At 51.4% G+C, this 19,363-nt stretch overlaps 1 protein-coding gene across 1 annotated transcript; it reads right to left on the bottom strand.

The window, feature by feature from the left end:
- Positions 1 to 2,711: 2,711 nt before the first annotated feature.
- On the bottom strand, positions 2,712 to 13,632 carry LSM4 (LSM4 homolog, U6 small nuclear RNA and mRNA degradation associated). Its single transcript, XM_079770554.1, has 5 exons — positions 13,516 to 13,632; positions 9,719 to 9,760; positions 8,283 to 8,381; positions 5,324 to 5,507; positions 2,712 to 3,902 (listed from the first exon to the last, which is right to left on the bottom strand). Exons 1-5 carry the CDS (start codon positions 13,516 to 13,518, stop codon positions 3,811 to 3,813), a joined length of 420 nt encoding a protein of 139 aa, XP_079626680.1. The 5' UTR covers positions 13,519 to 13,632; the 3' UTR covers positions 2,712 to 3,810.
- Positions 13,633 to 19,363: the final 5,731 nt, after the last annotated feature.

The raw sequence follows: 19,363 nt of genomic DNA, 5'->3' as shown, positions 1-19,363 counted from the left end.
CTCCCTCTCCCTTCCTCCCTGAAATCAATAAAAATATATTTTTAAAAAACCAATTTTCTCGTTTTTAAGGAAAACAGTAAGATATCCCTGGATAGTGTTGCTGCACCCAGGCATCCCCCTCCAAGAATAGACTTCTAGGGGTTTCAGAAAAGGTTGCTTTTCCAGAATGTTCCGGGAAAACTGCATCCTGGTCTCCATGGTGACAGTGGAGGGAGGCCACTGCGCCACAGTCCACATGCATTTAGAGACAACCTCCAACCCTGGTCACCAGGGACATTCAATGTGCTGGAGGGTCACAACATGGAGGGACAGGACCTGGGGTGCTCACAGGAATGGTTTTCAAAGGAACAGAGAAGGGAATGAGGGAGGGGAAGGCTCATGAGGACCCGCAGAGTATTTTTAGGCACTGAATGTAGCCCTGAAATATTTCCACGGCCACTCCCGAGAGTGAGCTGGGTGACTATTTCAGTGCCTGGTTCCAGTGGAGGCGGGGCAAGGATGAGTCACCTCTGGGTGACTGGGCCTAGACCCGAAGGGGCCTGCAAGGTGACTGCTCACCAGGCCAGGCATCTGGTGCCAGCCTCTGGGGCATAGAAGACAGTGGCCTGGCCACTGCCCACCAGATGGCATCACTGCTCCCACCCCCGCCCACCCAGACAATGGGCCAAGCTTCCTGACCTGGAGATTTACAGAGATGAAGAGGGTCCTGGGGGAGGCTCAGGCACTCCACAGGTGCTCACTGAAGCACCACAGAGCTTCAAGCATGAATAAAGTGTTTGTTGTATACGAAGCATTCCCTCCTGTAACCCTCCCAACAACCCCGTAAGGTAGACTCAGACCCGTAACCAGCAAGGCATGGCGGGGTTAAACCTGCAGGGCCCCTTATGGGCCTTGAACCCTGTCCCTCAGCTGAAACCACAGTAAGGGGAGTGAATTTTTAAGCAGGAGGCTATCTTGCCTGCTCCCTGCCCCAACTGACTCGAGACTCCTGACTGTGCTTGACACAACAGAACTGAGAAGGTAAATGGATCCTCTAAGTTCAAGGATGAAACAGGGAGGAGCTATGTGACTAGGGTCAGGAACCCATCCTCTCTGTGCCTATGTATGGGAGCAGGCCATAGAAGCTCAGGGAGCTTGCACTTGCTGTTCCTACAACCTGTTCTCTACTCTCTTCCCATGACCCAGTGCCTCCTTGTCCTTCCAGAGCTGGTTTGACTGTGTCCCCTCATTGAGGCCTCCCCCTCCACTCTATGGAAAGGTCCCTCAGGGTCCTGGACTTACTGTGGAAGGGGCAGCTCATTTGCCTGGGTCCTCATGGCAGCCTTGCTCCTTGTTCCACCTCATGGCCTCCATGAGGGGCTTTATTGGTTTCTTAAAACCAATAAAGAAGTTCCGAGTCCCCAGAACTACCTCTTCCTGGTCTGGCTTCACCCTGGCCCTGTGTTCCAGAGCCCTCTATTGCTTCCCATCTCAGTCAGGGCCTGCACCCAACCCACTTCCTGCCCCCTCACTTTGCTCCCATCACCAGTCTGCACAGAGCCTTTGCATGGGCTGTTCCTCCATCTGAACTTCCCCAAGAGAGCCGGCTCCCTTGCCTCCCTCAAGCCCTTCTCACACATCACCTTCTTGCCTTCTGACCACCTCTTTCTTCTCCTCCAAAAGCACCTGGATGGGTTGTGGCCTCTGTCCTAAGCCAGCCCTCTGCTCCTGCTGTGGCAGGTGGCCTCTCCCACTGAGTGGACAGCAGGCCTTCTCCCGAACCTCCCTCCCCTGGCTAAGCAGCCAGCCCTTTGTCCACAGGGGGATGGCAGAGGACCCTGGAGCACATGCTGAGCCACTGGAGACACTTACTGCCAATGCCAGGAGGTGCCTGGCACCAAGGTCCAACTGCAAGGTGGGAAGGACAGCTGCCGTCACACCTCCTGGGGGTGGTGGTGGTGGTAGGTTCAGTGCAGGCTTCAAGGAGGAATGACTTGGAGGTGTGTGCAGGCAATGGTGATACAGAAAAGCAACAGACACCTCCCAAACAGCTGGATCTACTGGTATGTCCCAGAAATGGGCTCTTGGCCCCAGGCTAAATCACACCTGAGCAAGTGAGGCTCCCTGATGGCCACCAGGAGCAAACTCCAGGGGGAGGAGGTCACCGCCACAGTTGAGGATCCTGCATTGTCTGCTGAGAGGGCGCAGGCATTGCTGACAGATCACCAAGACAGAAAGATTGAGGCCCCTTACTTTTGGTTTCTCTTCTTACTGAGGGTTTGACTTTTCTTGAAACCAATAAGGAAGAAGACAAACAGCTGTCCTAACAGCCAGCTCAAGACAGGGCATTCAGGAAGCCCAGACACCTAAGTGCAGTGGCTTATGTAAGATGACAGGACAGCTAGCCAAGCTGCCCTTTGGAAAGGTGAGGGCCGGGTGGGCACAGCAAAATTACGTAGACTTGGCATGGGCTGGGGCTAAGGACAATGTGGTGACCAGAAACAGGCTCATAGCCCTGAACTTCAGAAGGATACAAGGTGCTGGGGGCCTCTGGACGCTCTTAGTCCAAATCACAGTTAAACTGCCAGGAGCAGGCCTCCAAAAGACTTCCCATCACAGCCCATGGGCTACTCGATCCCAGAGCCCCCATTTCATCAACGCTCCACCAGACAGAACAACTGTGGCAGGAGCCTGTTCCCAGCCCCTCAGACCAGGAACCCAGAGGCCTTCTGCAGAGAGAGATGATGCTATGAGGTGGGGGTGGGAGCCAGCAGGCACCCACAAGGCCCAGCCTTGCCACCAACACTCCGCTGTTTTGCAAGAACCATTCACACCAGAGTTCACCCAAACAGAGAAGGCAACTGACTCAAGTAATGTTTGGATTTTCTTAAGCCTCTTCCCTCTTCTCCAAGGCACCACCATCCACATTGCGTGAAACTCTTGCCTTTCATAAGAAAATGTAGAAGGACATGGTAGAAGTCCTGTTGAAAATGCTTACCCTCGGCGAGATGTGCTGCAGGCCTAGAAAGGAAACTTCTCATTATGTGCCCAGTGGTTCAAAAGAAACTTCGGATTTGTGGCTTGTAGTTGTTTTGTTTTTATTTTTGTAACACAAAAGAGGGAGAAAGGCAAAGGAACAGGGCCCAACCAAGGCCCCACAACAGCATCTGAGGCACATGTCTGTGCGGATTTGTTTTGAAAAGACAGTTTCAGGTCTGTCTCAGGAAAACTCCCTGGACTGTCAACCTCAGTGTAAAGACCTTAAAATGAAAACTTCCCATCTGTTTTCCACACAGGGGTCCAACAAGAGATACAAAACAAACCCGTTTGGAAAATGCCCCCATTAACACAAGGGGGAAGGCTCTACAGATGCATTAACACACAGAACCTCCCAGAATCAAGTTGGCTACGACTTCACAAAATCAAAACCAAATAATATTTCCAACTGTAGAAATGCTGGCTTTAAAAAAAAAGGACGTAATGCCCTGGCCGGCGTGGCTTGGTTGGTTGGAGCACTGTCCTGTACACCAAAAGGTTGCAGTTTCAATTCCCAGTCAGAGCAAATATCCAGGTTGCGGGCTCCATCCCCAGTCAGGGTACATGCCGGAGGCAGTAGATAGATGTTTTTCTCACATCGATGTTTCTCTCTCTCCCTTCCTCTATCAAAAATCAATAATAAAAAATAAAAAAAACATAAAAAGGACCACAAAATGCACAGGTGGGGTCCCCCAACACCTGCCTCTTTTTTCTGTTCTGAACAGACTCGTGGACTGGAGCAGATATACAGCCTGTTGGGGAAGGGCTGAAGTCTCTGGGGGTCGCAGGGCCAGCTCACTGTTTACCCGCCTGCCTGCCGGGCTTCTTTTCTGGCTGACCTCTGCCAGTGCCTGGGATCCCGCCTCTGCCACGGCCGCCAAACACACCTGCAGGACAGAAGTGGGGGCTGCATGGGAGCCAGGCTCCAGGGCATTCTAACCCCCTGAGTCTCGTGGCCCCCCTATGTAAAGTGGGGAAAAGCAGGCTGAAAATCTGGGATGGAGTGTCTGTCCAGAGCTGGGTATGGGTGGTGCTGGAGAATGTTCTCAGTGTGACAGAAGAGACCAGATCCCCCAGGTTGCAAAGGGTATGAGGAAGGACAGAGGAGGACCACAAGTCACATCGGGGCTTGGGTCAGGCTTCCTGGGAGAGAGGGACCGGGGCTGGGGTGAGTGGTCACTGGAGAGGGGAGCAGGAGCCAGGACAGGGGCAGGACTCTGGCCAGGGGTGGAGCAGAGACCCCCCCAACTCTGAGGCTGAGGTGTACACTGGGGACTCAGGACCTCCTTCACACAGGACCTCCTTAACACCATCCTGTAGGTCCAGAGACTAATGCTGGCATGGGTTGCCCCATCTCACCTCTCATGGTCAAGACCAGCTTTGCCAAGGTGGCTTCTCTTCAGAGTGGCCTGCGCAGGCCACTCCCCTGCCCTCCTTGCAGCTTAGTCACCATTGGTACCCCCCAGTGCAAAGAGCCTGGCCTCAGGTATCAGACAGGCCCTGAGAACCCAGGGCCCACTAACCCCCCGTTTCTGTCAACCCTCCCCCTGGAGTGCCCTCCTGCCCTCTTCCTGTGGTTCACTCTGTCACCCGAGTCTGGCTGAGAGCTGGCTCCAGCCTGGCATTCAGAAGGTCCACAGATAAGGAAGAGAAAAGGCCAGGCCACTCCAAGAACAGGAACCCAACCAGGAAGGTGGGGCTTACAGATGGCCTCTAGGCTCAGGCCCCAGCTGACTGCACAACAAATTTAAACTGTATGCCAGGGTTGTCATGTCGAGGCAGTGAGGGGAGTCTATAAAAAAGGTGTGACCTTGGCATCAAGGAGTCAGGGCAGGGAAGGGTCCTGTGCCAGGCCCTGAGTTGGGGTCCTTGCCCGCAGCCTGATGAGGCGGGCACTGCCAGATCCTCTCTACAGAGGGGAAACTGAGACTTGGGGAGGTGCCATGCCATGCCCAGAGATGAGAGTTTAAAGCCCAAGTCTGCATGGCACCAGATCAATCCGCTGGGCACCAAGGACTCAGCTAGGACCCCGGGTTGGGGCCTGGGACAGATGGCAGTCAGCAAAAGCCACTGCACAGAAGAACCCTGTGAGTCACAGCTCCCCTGGCTCTGCTGCGGGGGTAGGGGGTGGGGTAGGGGTAGGGGTGGAGTTTAGGGGAGAGGCTCAGAGCCAGGCCTGCTGCACTGTGAGAGCACCAGCCAAGAATGTCAACACTGGGCTGAAATAGATGCCACGTGCTGCAGCCACTCGCTGTGTGTGTGTGTGTGTGTGTGTGTGTGTGTGTGTGTGTGTGTGTGTAGGACCTACCTCGTCCAGCACCCCCCATGCCACGGCCTTTCTGCTGCTTCTGCTGCTGCAGGCCACCACGGCCACGACCCTTGGCCACCACCTCTTCTTTGACCATGTCAATGATCTCATCGGGGATGCGCAGGTACTTGATGGTGCTGCCACGGATGTAGCACTCGGGCATCCGCCAGAACTTGTCCCCATCCTGCACAAGAGGGGGTGGGGATCTCAGATCCATGCAGGTCCCTTCAGAGTGGGTACAGACAGCTGGGTGCCACCTGTTATCTCTGGTATCGCCGCTGTAGGCTGCCAAGTTCACAGTCCCAGATATGACACGAGACCCCTCCAAAGGGGTCTCAACAGACCCTCAGCACCCATGGCACATGAGGAAGAGCAGCAGAGCTACATGGAAGATGGCGTCAACCTGTCCTCCAATGTGGAATGGGGTTTGTTACCTGCAGCCCAAAGCTCAGGGTGGGGGGCTGCCCCATGCACCAGGTGCTGCCACAACCCACCTCCTGTCTGCACCTGTCCCCAGCCTTCTAGAACCTACCTTCTGGAACCTTTCCTAGAGAGGTGCCATGCCATGCCCAGACACAGGTAGGTATGGAGACGAGGGCTTAAAGCCTAGGTCTGTGTGGGCACCAGATCAATCTGCTGGGCTGGACCTATAGCTGACTCATTTATTCATCCAACTATCTCCAGGCAGAGGCTGAGCTTGGTGTGGGACACAGGCCAGCAGAAAGAGACTCTATGTGACAGGTGAAGAAGTCCAGGAGGAAAATGGGGAGGCAGGTTTGGCGTTGGCCAGCGTTAGCTCCCCAAGATGCCAATTTTCAGGGGAGCTCATTGAGGCTGGAGAGACAAGGGGGCTTGCAAAGTAAAAACCCTGTGGTTCCTAGGATGCAGACTGCCCTTCCCCCAACCCCATATCCTGGAACCAGCTCAAGGCCTTCCCCTGAAGTCCCCTCCTGCTGTCCTTGGGCAGGAGCCTAGGGCCTCCTATTAAGTTTCCCAGCCCCACCCCTATTGCCTAGAGCCAGAAGCCCGGGTAGCCTTTTCCTCCCCCCACACCCTTAGAAATCAGACCAAGACCTCTCCCTGCTTAGAACCCAGTCAGGGTCCCCTTGGCCAAGGACCAGGTCCAAACACAGTATGGCTCCTGAGCGCCCAAGATCCAGCCCCACCCTGGCTGCCCTCTCTGGGTACTCAACACACCTTCCAGATGAAACTTTCTGGAACACACAAGGAGGGATTTCCTGCCTCTAGGACTTTGCACACACCATTCCCACCTTTCCTTGTCCAGCTAACTCTGGTCCTTGACAGGGCTTGCCTTCCAGGCTCCCTGAAATCCCCAGTCCTCTCACTTGACACTCACCAGCAGTCTGGTCTGGCCCAGCACAAGCACTCGGAGGGTCAGACAGAATATTCGAGGGCTAACTCTTCCCAGGAACATACATGAGCTCCCATCCCACACAGGAACCCCACGAGGCCCTGCACATTCCTTTCCCAGAAAGAGTGGGCAAGGGGCCAAGTCTATGGGGATGCAAAGTACAGCCAGATAGAAACAGAAGGATTCCATGGAAGCTGGAGGCCAGGGCTGGGGCTGGCTGCTCCTTGATTGGCTCTCCCTCAGCCAAGGACAGGCCAGGCTCAGAATGCTCCCTGCAGGAACCTCACTCTGCTTTCCGTGGCAGTAGTTTAGCGCCCGCCAACCCGGGTTCCCCGGACTCTGCCACCCACTGCCCAAGGGATTTCAAACCGCATCCCAGCCTCTCCTCCCAACCCCCTGTCACAGAGGGAACTGCCCAGAGGAGCCATGTTTCTAGGAGGCTGGACCAAACTGTCCCCAGCCCCCGTGGGTGGTTCTATAAGTGGACACAGACCTACTGGGCATGCGCAGAAAGACATGCAAGCCAGGCCATGCATTGCAGCACTGTCTGCTGAAGCCATAATGGAACTGCCCACACACCTGCTGCCTGGCATGTGGCAAGAAAATCAGGGGAGAGCTTCTAGCTGATGTGGAAGCCCCACGGTGTATCATTACAAGAGACAGGTCATGGAGCTGTGTAGGTGAGGGAAGGGGTCATGCCCACTAGTCTGCCCGTTGGGGTGTGAACCATGCAGAAGGATGGACCAGGGGTAGGGGGGCTCTCTTGCTGTGCTGTACTCTGGCATGGCAAACCCTAGGGACACGCTACCCTCAGGCTCAAGACAGCTCCAACCTGGCTAAGGCCCCCAGCAGCTTCTTCCTTTGTAACCTGGGGGGCTACTGCGGGCATGGGGACTAAGACTGGAATCCAGGCAGAAGGATAGAGCCCATGCACGTCAGTGGGAGAGCGCCTGCCTCCACTGCCATCTTTGTCCTCATGGCTCTGGGGTCTCCCCAGCCTGTGACCCCAGGGATACTTCCCCAGCCCTGGGAGCTCAGGCTCTGGCCGTGCAGTTCCTGGCTTCAGGCCTGAGGAGGTGAGCGAGGCTCTGTCCTTGCCGCCAGATACCCTCTGGCCACACCACCATGGCCTGCAGCCTGGAAGAGCAGCAGCCAAGGCTGACAGGAGGGTAGGGTCTGCCTGCCCACAGACTTGTAGCCAGAAGCACCCCCTCAGGCCTAACAAAGACAGAGGTGGAAGCAGGGGCAGGAGGAGAGGGATAGCAGATCAGTACCTGATCAGGAAACATCCCACAGGTGCAAAGTCCTCACAGGTGCAGAGTCCAGGACCCTGGGAGGCCCTGCTCCTCCCTCAGGCCCCACCCTGGGTAGGATGACCTGTGGTAGGCTGAGGACGCCCCCCTACTCCTCCCAAAAGGTGCAGGAAGGGCCTTCACTTCATTTGGAAGCCAGAATGCTGAAGCTCTGTAAGCCTCCAGTCCCAGCGAGCACTGCTGGTCACACTGCCCCTACTCCCCATGCCTGCCCGCCCCACCCAATGGCCCCCAGGTGTCAGACACAGACTCCAGCTCACCCTAGGTAACTCACCCTAGATGTGCAGATCACCTCGCGCAGGTTGATGTTCATCCAGTTGTCACAGCTTACCAGGTGTCCATTGTACGTCTCCCCGTTTTTAAGCTCCACTAACTGGAGAGAAACGGGTCCCAAGTCAGCCAGGGGTCCCCAAGGAGGTGCAGCCCTGCCAGTAAGAGTAGCCCTAACCTCATTCAGATACGTCCTCAGCTCCTTTCAGTGCCCAGGGGCCACTGCACACAGTGTCTAGGCCCCCAGAGAGGCCCATCTTTCAGGGACATATTCCGCTTTCTCTGTACACTTTGCTGGGCATTTCTACAAGGAAACCTTTCGTTTTGGGTGAGGATAAAAGACCCAAAACCCAGTAAAAACAACAAAGGCTGTGATTTAAAAACAAACAAATGAATACTCAGCCCTGGCCCGTGTTGCTCAGTGGTTAGAGTCTCGGCCTGAGTATCTAAGGTTCAAGGATTCTATTCCCAGTCATACCTGGGTTGCAGGTTTGATCCCTAGCCTCTAGTCAGGGCGCATGAGGGAGGCAACCAATCTGTGTGTCTCTCTCACATTGTTGTTTCTCTCTCCCTTCTTCCCTTGCAAACTCTCTAAAAAACAACCAATGGAAAAAAATATCCTCAGGTGAGGATTAACAACAACAAAAAAGAACCAACTCAGATATTTGTGAAGGCATACATCCATGTAAAAAGGCATACATGAACATTCATAATAGCCAAATATTCCACAAATAGCCAAAAGATAGAAAAAATAAAATGTACATCAACTGATGAATGGATAAACACATTGTGGTCCATCTACACAATGGAATATTATTCAGCCATAAAATACCACAATATGGATGAATCCTGAAAACATGCTGAGTGCAAGAAGCCAAACACATAGGCCATATGTTATACGACCCCATTTATATGAAGTGTCCAGAAGAGGCAAATCCATAGAGACAGAAAGTGGATTTGTGGTTCTCAGGGATTGGGCAAGAAGCGTGGGGAGGAACTGCTAATGACCATGGGGTCTCCTTTTGGATGATGGAAATGTTCTGGATCCAGAGAGAGGTGATGGTTGTGCAACATTGTGAATTTACTAAAGGCCACTGCATTATTCATTTTAAATGGCTGAGTTTTAAGGTATCTGAATTACATTGAATAAAAAGCACACACATGTATCACAGAATTAGTTAACCTGCTGGGAAAATGAATGGAGGGGGCTTCCACTATAAGTCTCTCTTGCGTTTGACATTTTTAATAAGCACTATTACTTTTGTAAGCAGCAGCAATGACACTGGTCCTGACCCGTGTGGGAAGTAAGAGAACAGCTGCTGTTTTGTGGACAGGCAGGAAAGCAGGTTTGGCTAGAGGCACCTCACCCTTTGCCCAGTGTCCCCATCCCTGTGCTAAGGCTGGTCCCCACTGAAACTTGCTGTCCCAGATGGTACATACCATGGGGTGATTCTGAGCCGTCTTCAGCAGTGACAATGGGAGCTGAAATGCAAGCAAAAGTACAAGATTTGTCTGTTTCATCAGCTCCTGGGAGCCCCAGGCCTCCGGGCAGGGTCCCACAATAGCACCAGGAGTACAGGAGCACATATGCCTGACGCCCTAAGGGAGAGGCATTCTCCTTTCTGCACAACCCCAGGACACACACCTGCCTCCCTCTCAAGGCCCTCTCTCCTCCCAGAGGCAGCCAACACCTAGGCCCAGTGCTGTTTATTTGGTATTTTTTTTATAACTCACACTGTACATTTTCCTCACACCCACCATGCTTATCAGCAGCATCACAGTATACAGGTCCCTCTGCTGCTATTTTGCTCGATATTTAAGATGCATCCACATGGATACACCCAACTCCAGGTCTCATTCCCAGCACTGCATATGGCTATTGTCACACCCTCTTTACAGATGGGGGTGCTGAGGCTCAGAGAATGCTGCCCAGCCCTAGAGCTAGTAAGAGAGAGCTTGGTTTGACTCTGTCTGTCGGAAGCCGGAGGGCAGCCCCAATTGGACCAAGAGTGACTCAGCCAAGCACAATGGGGAGTCCACCTTGATCTGAAGAGGCCACATCTGAACTGGGTTTTCAAAGACAGGAATTCACAGGTAAGAGGAAGAAACATTCAAGAAAAAGTTTGTGGTTATTGCAAGAGATGGCAGACAAAGGGTGGAATCTTTTAAAGCTCACCCAGATAAGGTAGGCTTTTAAGATATTTTCCCATCATTACTGAATTTCTTTTTAATAACCAACACGGTGCAACTGGAAAAAATTCAGCTCTTCTCATTTTGGGAACACAAATCAGGACCCATACACTGGAGCCACCTCTGGCTCTCCAGAAAGTGACTAAGGTGGTAGTGCTTGGGGCCAGGTCCAGTGGCAGCCCAATCAGTATGGCTAGATGAAGGTTCTGGACTAAGGACCCTGCAGACAGGAAACTGCCTCAGGGAGCAAGAGGTTTTGCTTCATCTTGCCCTGGCCTCACACTACTCATTCCATATGGGGCAGCTGTTTCTCCAGGTGGTAGAATGGAAAGCATCTCCTGTGGAGGCTGGAAATGGCACTCAACCCCCACAGTGTGGCTCTCCATGGAAGGGCTTGGGTTGGGGGCCAATCCAATATCCCACAGGCCTTCCCCAGAAGAGTCACCAGGGGAGGTCCAGCGACAACAGGAAGCCAGGCCCAAGCCCACTTCCTGCACTGGCTTCCTGGACTGGCAAGATAAGAACGAGCCACGTGGAGGAGAGGCAGCTGCTCTAGGGAGGATGGGCAGGTTGGAGACCAACGTGGCCAACCCACAGCTCCTGCCCTCTCCTTTGGGTGCATCTGTGTGACACGGCACCAGGCCGTGAAGGAGAAACTCCCAGGAGGATCAGAATGGCACTTGGGGCCACGCGCCCAGATTGCCTTTTACTATGGAGAAGCTGTGGGCTTTCCTGGGCAAGTGGGAATCTGAACCAAGGCGATGAGACACCTGGGTTCTGCTCCCAGATCACTGGAAAGGGGACAGGGTCAGGCTAGTCCTGGAATGTGAGAATGAAAAATGGACTCAGTTGCCAAGAAGTAGAGGGAGGGTCAGAGGAAGGAGTTGCCCAGGGAAACAGAGCAAGGTCATAAGCCAGTGAAAGTAGGCCGATGCCCGTCAGCAAGGGATCCACAGATGTCTTTTACGACATATACAACCCCTACGCTGACGATGGCCTCTCTCAGGTCACCACCTTGCCCCAGCTACTGGCAGCACAGTTCTGGAGGACCCACATCCTCCACAGATGTCACTGGCTGTGCCCTATCCACAAAGGAGCTGAGGATGTCTGAAACACATAAGGGACCAGCACCTGCTCCCAGCCCTCCCCTGACTTCCCTCTCACTCACTCCCCAGGAGGGCCAGACCTGACAAGGCTCCAGCAAATAAGCCCATTCTGCTCTTCACACCATGCAGGTTCCTATTGCTCAACCTTTGTTCCTGCGATTCCCTCTGCCTGGGGTGCCTTCCCCCAGGCTGGTTGCCGCTCAAACACCACCTCCCTCTGCCAGGACCTCATAATAACCCCATTTAGGAAACGAGGTTTCCACCTGGGCCACCCTCTGCTGTTTCCATTATAGCACTTAGCCAGTCTCTAATTATCTTGTTTACTTGTCTCCCTGGCTAGACTTGAAACACCACGCCTTTTGCTAGACTGGAAAACTCAGAAGGTGTGGTCTTTGTCCAATGCCAAGCATGGGGCCAGGCACACCAGGTGGACTAAGAAAATATTTGCTGAATAAATACAAGGGAAATACACATACTGCCCAGGAAGGTACATGCATTCCACCTGCCCCGCCCCACAAATAAGGAGAAGCTCAAGGGAGAGGTGGCATCCAGACAGCCCTCCACTGCTGCAACGACCAGGAGCAGTGGCCCTGTCTTGCCATCTCCATCCTCATCCCCAAACTGTGCTGGAGATGGAGGGGAAAAAAAGAAGGGGAGGATACTGGAGAACTTAAAACTCAATGGAAAAGAGGAAGATGTGTGAAGGTGTCAAAAGAAATGGGAGGGGCCAAACACTCAGTTCCGGGGGAGACTGGAGTTGGGCAAGTCAGAAAAGCTAAAGGAAAGAGGATTCCTTTCTCTGGGCTTTCTCACAACGTTTGGAGTCCGGTTGTCAGGTCTGGGTCAATCCTGGACGAGACCCAATGGGCTCCTGAGGTTCCCAATTCAGAAAGCCGGCGTGGACCATCCCCACATACACACCCAGCCCTCCGCTTCCAGCCGCCAGGACCACAGGGAACTGGGGAGGTGTCATGCCTTGTCTACTCCTGGGCACTTCCAGTTGAAGCAATGAGTCTGCACTTTGCACAGGCACGGTTCTAGACTCTGAGAATATGTCAGGGATAAATACAAAGATTTGCCTCCATGAAGCTTAAAAGAGGGATCATTCTGCTCGTTTCCTCAGGCTGACTCTGCCTTCCAGCAGGGAGGAACCTGATCCCTTCTCTCCTGTACTAGTCAGCAACATTTGTGGGAACCTTCACTAACCCTGAGAAACATGCAGCAATGGTCTGAGTGACTCAGGTGCTCAAAGGCCAAGCACTCGCCCAGGAAGCCCAACTCTGAATTCCTCTGTGGGGGGCCTCCGTTTCCCTGTCAGGGTCTCAATTTTTTCTTCTGTGAATAAATACAAGGGAAACGCAGTTAGTCCACTCCTGGCTCAAAATACCCTCTCTCCCCGGCTTTGTGATCCAGGGAGAAGAAAAACCCTTTTCTGGATCTGTTTCTCGGCCTGAAAACGAGAGGCACAGGAAGTTGTGCTGCAGCATTCGAAGGGCCTTGCAAACCCCGAAATCCCCGAAACTGGTTTAATTTGAGAACTCAGACGGGCCCCCTACTTCCTCGCATTCCAGCTGCCCAATATGAGGTAGCGTGGGTCGGATGCACTCGGGGACACTTCCCTGCCAAACTCACTCTGCTGCATTCACCGGGCCCTTCAGCGGGTCCCCTTCCTCTCCAGCCTGTTTCCCCATCTACAAAGTGGGAGGATGGCGGCTAGGTCGCTATACTATGGTTACACGTTCGTTCAACCCTAAGTTTTCGAAGACCGACGCGCTGGGTACCCTAGGAGAGCTTCCTGGCCTCAGTTTCTCCTCCTTGGGCCGAGGGCAGGCCCCATTACACACTCACTCCGCGTCGCCCCTGCCCCAGCGCTAGCCCCGAGGGGCCTTGAAGGCCGCGCCCCCGTCTCCTGGCGAGAACACGCCATCACCCTGCCCTCACCATGGTGGCGGCAGGGACCTGGCCCGCCGGTCACTTCCGCCGCGGCCGCCTCCGTTCACGCGCCCGCCGGTAGCGGCCCCGCCGCGCGCCACTAGACTGAATGGAATGGCAGCGACGAGAGCCAGTCCGCACGGGGCTCAAAGGTAAGGCAACCAATCCGTGTGGAATAGGGCGGGGCCTGTTCGGCACGAGGGGCGGGCGGTGCCGTGTTCGCGCCGAAGGAATAAGGGAAAGAGCCGTAAAGTGCCGCGGTGAGTGCTGCAAAACGGGGCGGACCACGTGCGCCGGCACTGGAGGCCTTGTGGGTAAGAGCGCATGCCTATGTGAAACCCTCGCTGATCTGGGCTCCCCACTGTGGGCAAAACTGGTTATTCCTTACACCTTGCAATTGGAGAAACGAGGCTCCATGGTTATTAGGAAGTGCCTTCGGGCTCCTAACTCTTCTTCTTTTTTTCTTTTTTTTTTTTTGAGGGGGCTCCTACTCTTCTGATACTATTGTAGTTGGCTTCTGATACTATTGTAGTTGGTCCTCATCAAGGCACATATTTTGGTAAATTGCCCCTCTGAGACTTATCCACCCTATAAAACCAGTGTAAAGATAGTGTCTGCTCCATAGAAGGTTTCAGTGAGAATGAAACGAGTTAAGCCATATGAAAGCACTTTGGACAACATCCGGCACCTACGAAGCACAATGAATGCATGGGCATGCCATAAATATTTATTGAGCACCTACTACTTGCTTACTCTTGGAAACACAAGTGAACAAACCTGACAAAACTGGCTCTCCTCGGGCTTAGGAGATGGTTGGGGAGACAGACGGTAAACAAAATGAGTAGGTAAATGTATTCTTTCCTTGGGCTGGGGTAACAAATTACACAACAGAAGTCTGAAATCAAGGTGTCAGCAGGTTTGCTTCCTACAGAAGGCCCAGAGAGACAATTCACCCCGTGCTGCTCTCCCAGCTTCTGCTAGTTGGCAAGCTTTGTAGTTCCTTGGCTTGCGGACACATCACTCCAGTATCTTTTTCTTCACACGGCTTTCTTCGCTCTGTGTGCCTGTGTCTAAATCTCTCCTTTCTATTACACGGACACTCCTTTTTCTTAATAGAATCACTCTAAATCCAGGATAATGTCACCTCAAGATCCTTAATTACATCTGCAAAGACCTTATCTATATATATAAAAGGCTAAGTGACCAACGATATGTAAGTCCGATTGTCTGACCCACCGGTACATAGGACGCGCACTGGCAATTTAAAAATAAACGTTGACTGCACATGCATGATACATATAAAGCTCTTGCTCGAGCCAATCACATGCGACGCCAGCATGTATCTGAAGACCAACTATTGGCACTTTGTTGTTGTTATATCATATTGTTGTTTATTTATTAACGAATTTACCAATCATTGTTTTTGTCCATGTTGTTTTTATATCATGTTGTTACTGTTTATTAATCAATTTATTATTTTCATATACATTTTACTAATTTTCTTTCATCTCTGACATTTCTATTATAGAGAAAGGGTGAATAGTGATATTAAAATATTTTGTATTTTAATTTTATAATACTATGTATACTATTATGACATGTAATTTTTTGCAGTAATGTAATTACTGCACGAATCTTTCTTCTGATTAATTTCCTTTCAATGTGCACGAATCTGTGCACTGGGTCACTCGTTTCAAATAAGGTCATACTTACAGGTACCGGGGCTTAGAACATATCTGTCATTATGCTAGTGGATTGGCCAATGACTGACCCCATATAAAGTGCCAGACACTTGTTGGCAACAGTTGTCCTTCATGCTTTAGTTTGGGGGTCCTGAGATGAGTACTCAAGGTCACATAGTGTATTCAGGGGGTGACTCCAGGATGCCCCCACTGGAGGTGGAGACCTGATACAGGAAAGGAAGCATCCTGCAGGGGGCACCAATAAGAAGATGACAGAAAGCAACCGGAGGTCAGTCCAGCGGGGGACAACAGCATAAGAGCTCATGGCTCATTGTGGTCCCATCCAGGGTCAGGGCAGCTGAGGCATTTATTCTCCAAGTCCCATCTATCCTCAGTTCAGGGCTTCCCTCAGGGGAGCTGGCGAAGTCTGGGATGTGTGCAGGACGTTGACAGGCAGCCAAGAGTGATGCCCTCACTGTTGTAGAGGGATCAGGGTGAACTGCCAAACTTGGTTTGTTAGGGTAAAGGCTACTTGATGTAAACAACAGAAACTGGGGTGCATGAAGTGTCCCAGCATTAATATGGTGGTGGAAGTAGGAAAAAGTCTTGTGCTGGATTACTCCTTTCTGACTTTCCTATGCAGAGGCTTTCTTCTTTTTGATATATTTTTATTGATCTCAGAGAGGAAGGGAAAAGGAGAGAGAGAAATGTCAATGATGAGAGAAAATCATCGATCCTCTACCTCCTGCATGCCCCCTACTGGGGATCCCTGACTTCCTGGTTCATAGGTCAACGCTCAACCACCCAGCTACAACAGCTGGGGGAGGGAGGCTTTCTTCTTTTGCCCAATTGGCAAACGCCTATTCCACCTTGAAAACTCTACTTGGGTGACCCCGTGTGGTAGACTGAGGTCACTGCGGGTTTTGTAGGTCCTTTCAACAGAGGGTGGACAGAGTTCTCCAACCCCCTGGGCATAGTGATTAATTAAAAGAGAAGCAGCTGAAACCGGTTTGGCTCAGTGGATAGAGCGTCGGTCTGCGGACTGAAGGGTCCCAGGTTCTATTCCGGTCAAGGGCATGTGCATTGGTTGCGGGCACATCCCCGGTGGGGAGGGGGGGGGTGCAGGAGGCAGCTGGTCAATGTATCTCTCTCATCGATGTTTCTAGCTCTCTATCCCTCTCCCTTTCTCTCTGTGAAAAATAAATAAAATATATTTTTTAAAAAATAAAAGAGAAGCACATGACCAAGCAAGGCCAATTAGAATCTCCCTTGAATCCAGCTGACTTGGCTCAGTGGGTGAGGTCAACCTATGAACCAGGAGGTCACAGTTCCATTCCTGGTCAGGGCACATGCCTGGGTTGCTGGCTTGATCCCCAGTGTGGGGTGGAGGCAGCCGATCAATGATTTTCTCTCTCTCTCTCTCTTCTCTCCTTCCTCTCTAAAAATCAATAAAAACATTAAAAAATATATAGAATCTCCCTTGAGAGAGACACTGAGGGTTAGGAGGGAGAAGAGTGTTTTCCATGGAGGTTGTTAAAAGTGAAATAGTGAGATATTCCTATTTACTGAAATAGTGAGATTTACAAGTGCGATAGTGAAAACCCAGTGCTATGAGGTTCCAACATACACAAGAATGCAACATACATAAGAGCTGCTTGGTGGACAGGGTGGCATGGTTTGAGCCCCTGAATCCAGCTATGCCCAAAGCCATTAGGTCTGACTTTCCATTTACGTGAGCCCAAGAAGTTCATTATTGCTTCATCCACTTGGAGTTTGGATTCTGTCCCTGGCAATGGTCAGAACCTGCACTCATGCATAGTTGCTTCATGGACTCTTCAATGACTGGCCCCAAAATCTCATCATTCCCTGTCTTATACTTTGAACTTTAGTGCCTTGCATAGATTTTCATCATTACCTGGTGTGTGGCAAATTTCATTGTGCTTTTGCACACGTAGGCCTTCTGGACTCTGACTTGGAGCAAAACCATGAGAGGTTGCATGGGCCACCATTTGAGGGAGTCAGCATAGTTCCTTCTCCCCTCTCATCGTGGACACATGTCCCTGGCTCAGCCAACTAGAGGGCTTCCCTAGGCTGGTGCTGGAATTGCAGTTAGAGTGATGTGATTCAGGTACGGACATGGCCATCTCTCCACTTCAGAGTCTTGGCCCTGTTTAATTCTGGATCTGGCTGTACCTGATGCTTCATGAATCCCTGTCCTTCCTTATCTCTTGAACCAATACTCCTAATTTTTTCATTCCAGTGGAAATTGTATTTCTGACAGCAAAAACTTAAAGAGGACCAATGTGCCTATCAAATTAACAAAAATATCCTACCCTCCACTTAAAAAAAAGGAGGTGGGGGGGACATTGTAAAACCCAGTGCTAGCGAGGTGGTGGTGAAACCAGTGGACATATATTTTAAGTGGGGGAAAAACGGCATTATGTCTCAGAATCCATAAAAGTGTCACATCCTTCAACTCAGTAATCCATTTCTGACAATTTATACTAAGGAGGTCTTGCAAATGTAGGGAACCATTCTGCCAGACCTTGCAGCAATGTTGCCAACCCTAAAATAGCAGAAAAAACGCAAAGGTCTGATAACAGTGGACTGGTTGAGTAAGCTCTGCTTCATCCACTAGACAGAATATTTTCCATTCTGGACTTAGTGTATCGCTTCTAAAAAAAAAAAAAAAGAATAGAGAAATGGGAAAATAGTAAGTTGATAGAGACTTGAATAGTAGAGACACTGGCAGATATCACATGTAGTGAGTTAAATGGTGACCCCCCTAAAGATATGTCCAAGTCCTAACTCCCTGAACCTGTGAATGTGACCTTATTTGGAAAAAGAGTCTTTTTAGTTGTAATTAAGTTAAGATGAAATCACTTGGGATTTAGGATGGAGTCAAAACCCAGTGACTGGTATCCTTCTAAGAGAAAAGCAGAGGGAGATGTGAGACACAGAGAAGACAGAAGGAGAGATTAGGGTGATGCAGCCACTAGCCAAGGAATGCTAGGAACCCCCCAAATCTAGAAGAGACAATGAAGGATCCCTCCCTTAGCATCTCCAGAGGGAATGTGGTCCTGCTGACACTGATTTTGGACTTCCAGCCTCCCAAACTTTGAGAGGATAAATTTGTTGTTTCAAGCCACCGACTTTGTGGTCATCTGTTATGGCAGCCCCAGGACATTCATCAACTGAACCAAATTATCCAAATTACATCTCTGTGATAAGTCGTGTGGATATAATGGGATGAGGAAGGCATCTCACCTCTGTGGTCTTCTCCAAACACCCATAACCCCATTCTAATCATGACAGGAACATTAGACCGACAGGCAGGATAGAGGTCATCCCGCAGGATGCATGGCCAGTTCTCCCCAGACCGCCAAGGTCATGAACAACAAGGAAAGACCCAAGAGCCATCCCAGACCAGAGGAGGCTGGGGAGATGTGACCAGAAAATGCAACAGGGTTTCCTCTAAAGGGTCCTAGCACAGGGAGAGGACACGAGTGGAAAATCTGGTGACATCTGGATAACATCAGGAGGTTGGTTAATAACAATGTACCAGTGTTGAGTTCTTAGTTATACAAATGCACCTGATAATGTAAGATATTCACATTCCAGGAAGTTGGGTGAGGGGTATAGGGGAGTCTGTACTATCTTTGCAAGTTTTCTGTAGATCTGAACTTATTACAATACTAGAGGCCCGGTGCATGAAATTCGATCGTGCACTGGGGGGTGGGGGGGATCCCTCAGTCCGGCCTGCACCTCTCACAGTCCAGGACCCCTTGCTCCTTACTGCCCGCCTACAGCAGAGGCAAGAGAGGCTCCCACACCGTGGCTGTGCTCGCCAGCTGTGAGCCCAGCTTCAGGCTGAGCACACAGAAATACGTAAATACAATACACACAGGGGGAGCGCACTGACCACCAGGGGGCGCGCACTGACCACCAGGGGGCAGTTCCTGCATTGAACGTCTGCCCCCTGGTGGTCAGTGCATGTCATAGTGACTGGTTGTTCACTGGTCCTTCTGCTGTTCGGTCGATTTGCATATTAGGGTTTTATTATATAGGATAAAAAGCCTGCAGTAATCTTTAATCCCCATTTTACAGTTGAGGAAACTGAGGCTTGAAATGGGAAAATAATTCATCTGAGGGTACAGGCCACATAGGGAGTCAGG

The sequence above is a fragment of the Cnephaeus nilssonii genome (genome assembly GCF_951640355.1).
Source record: "Cnephaeus nilssonii genome assembly, chromosome: 5".
NCBI lineage: Eukaryota > Metazoa > Chordata > Mammalia > Chiroptera > Vespertilionidae > Cnephaeus > Cnephaeus nilssonii.
The sequence above is the reverse complement of the archived record's forward strand: the minus strand, read 5'-3'. Positions and strand labels throughout refer to the sequence as shown.

Bases quoted from the DNA above. Each gene is read 5' to 3' on its own strand.
- LSM4 (XM_079770554.1), bottom strand. The intron at 8,382-9,718 runs GTATGTACCATC...GTTTCTCTCCAG, and splicing joins CGGCTCAGAATCACCCCATG to TTAGTGGAGCTTAAAAACGG. The intron at 3,903-5,323 runs GTAGGTCCTACA...TCTGTCCTGCAG, and splicing joins CATGGGGGGTGCTGGACGAG to GTGTGTTTGGCGGCCGTGGC.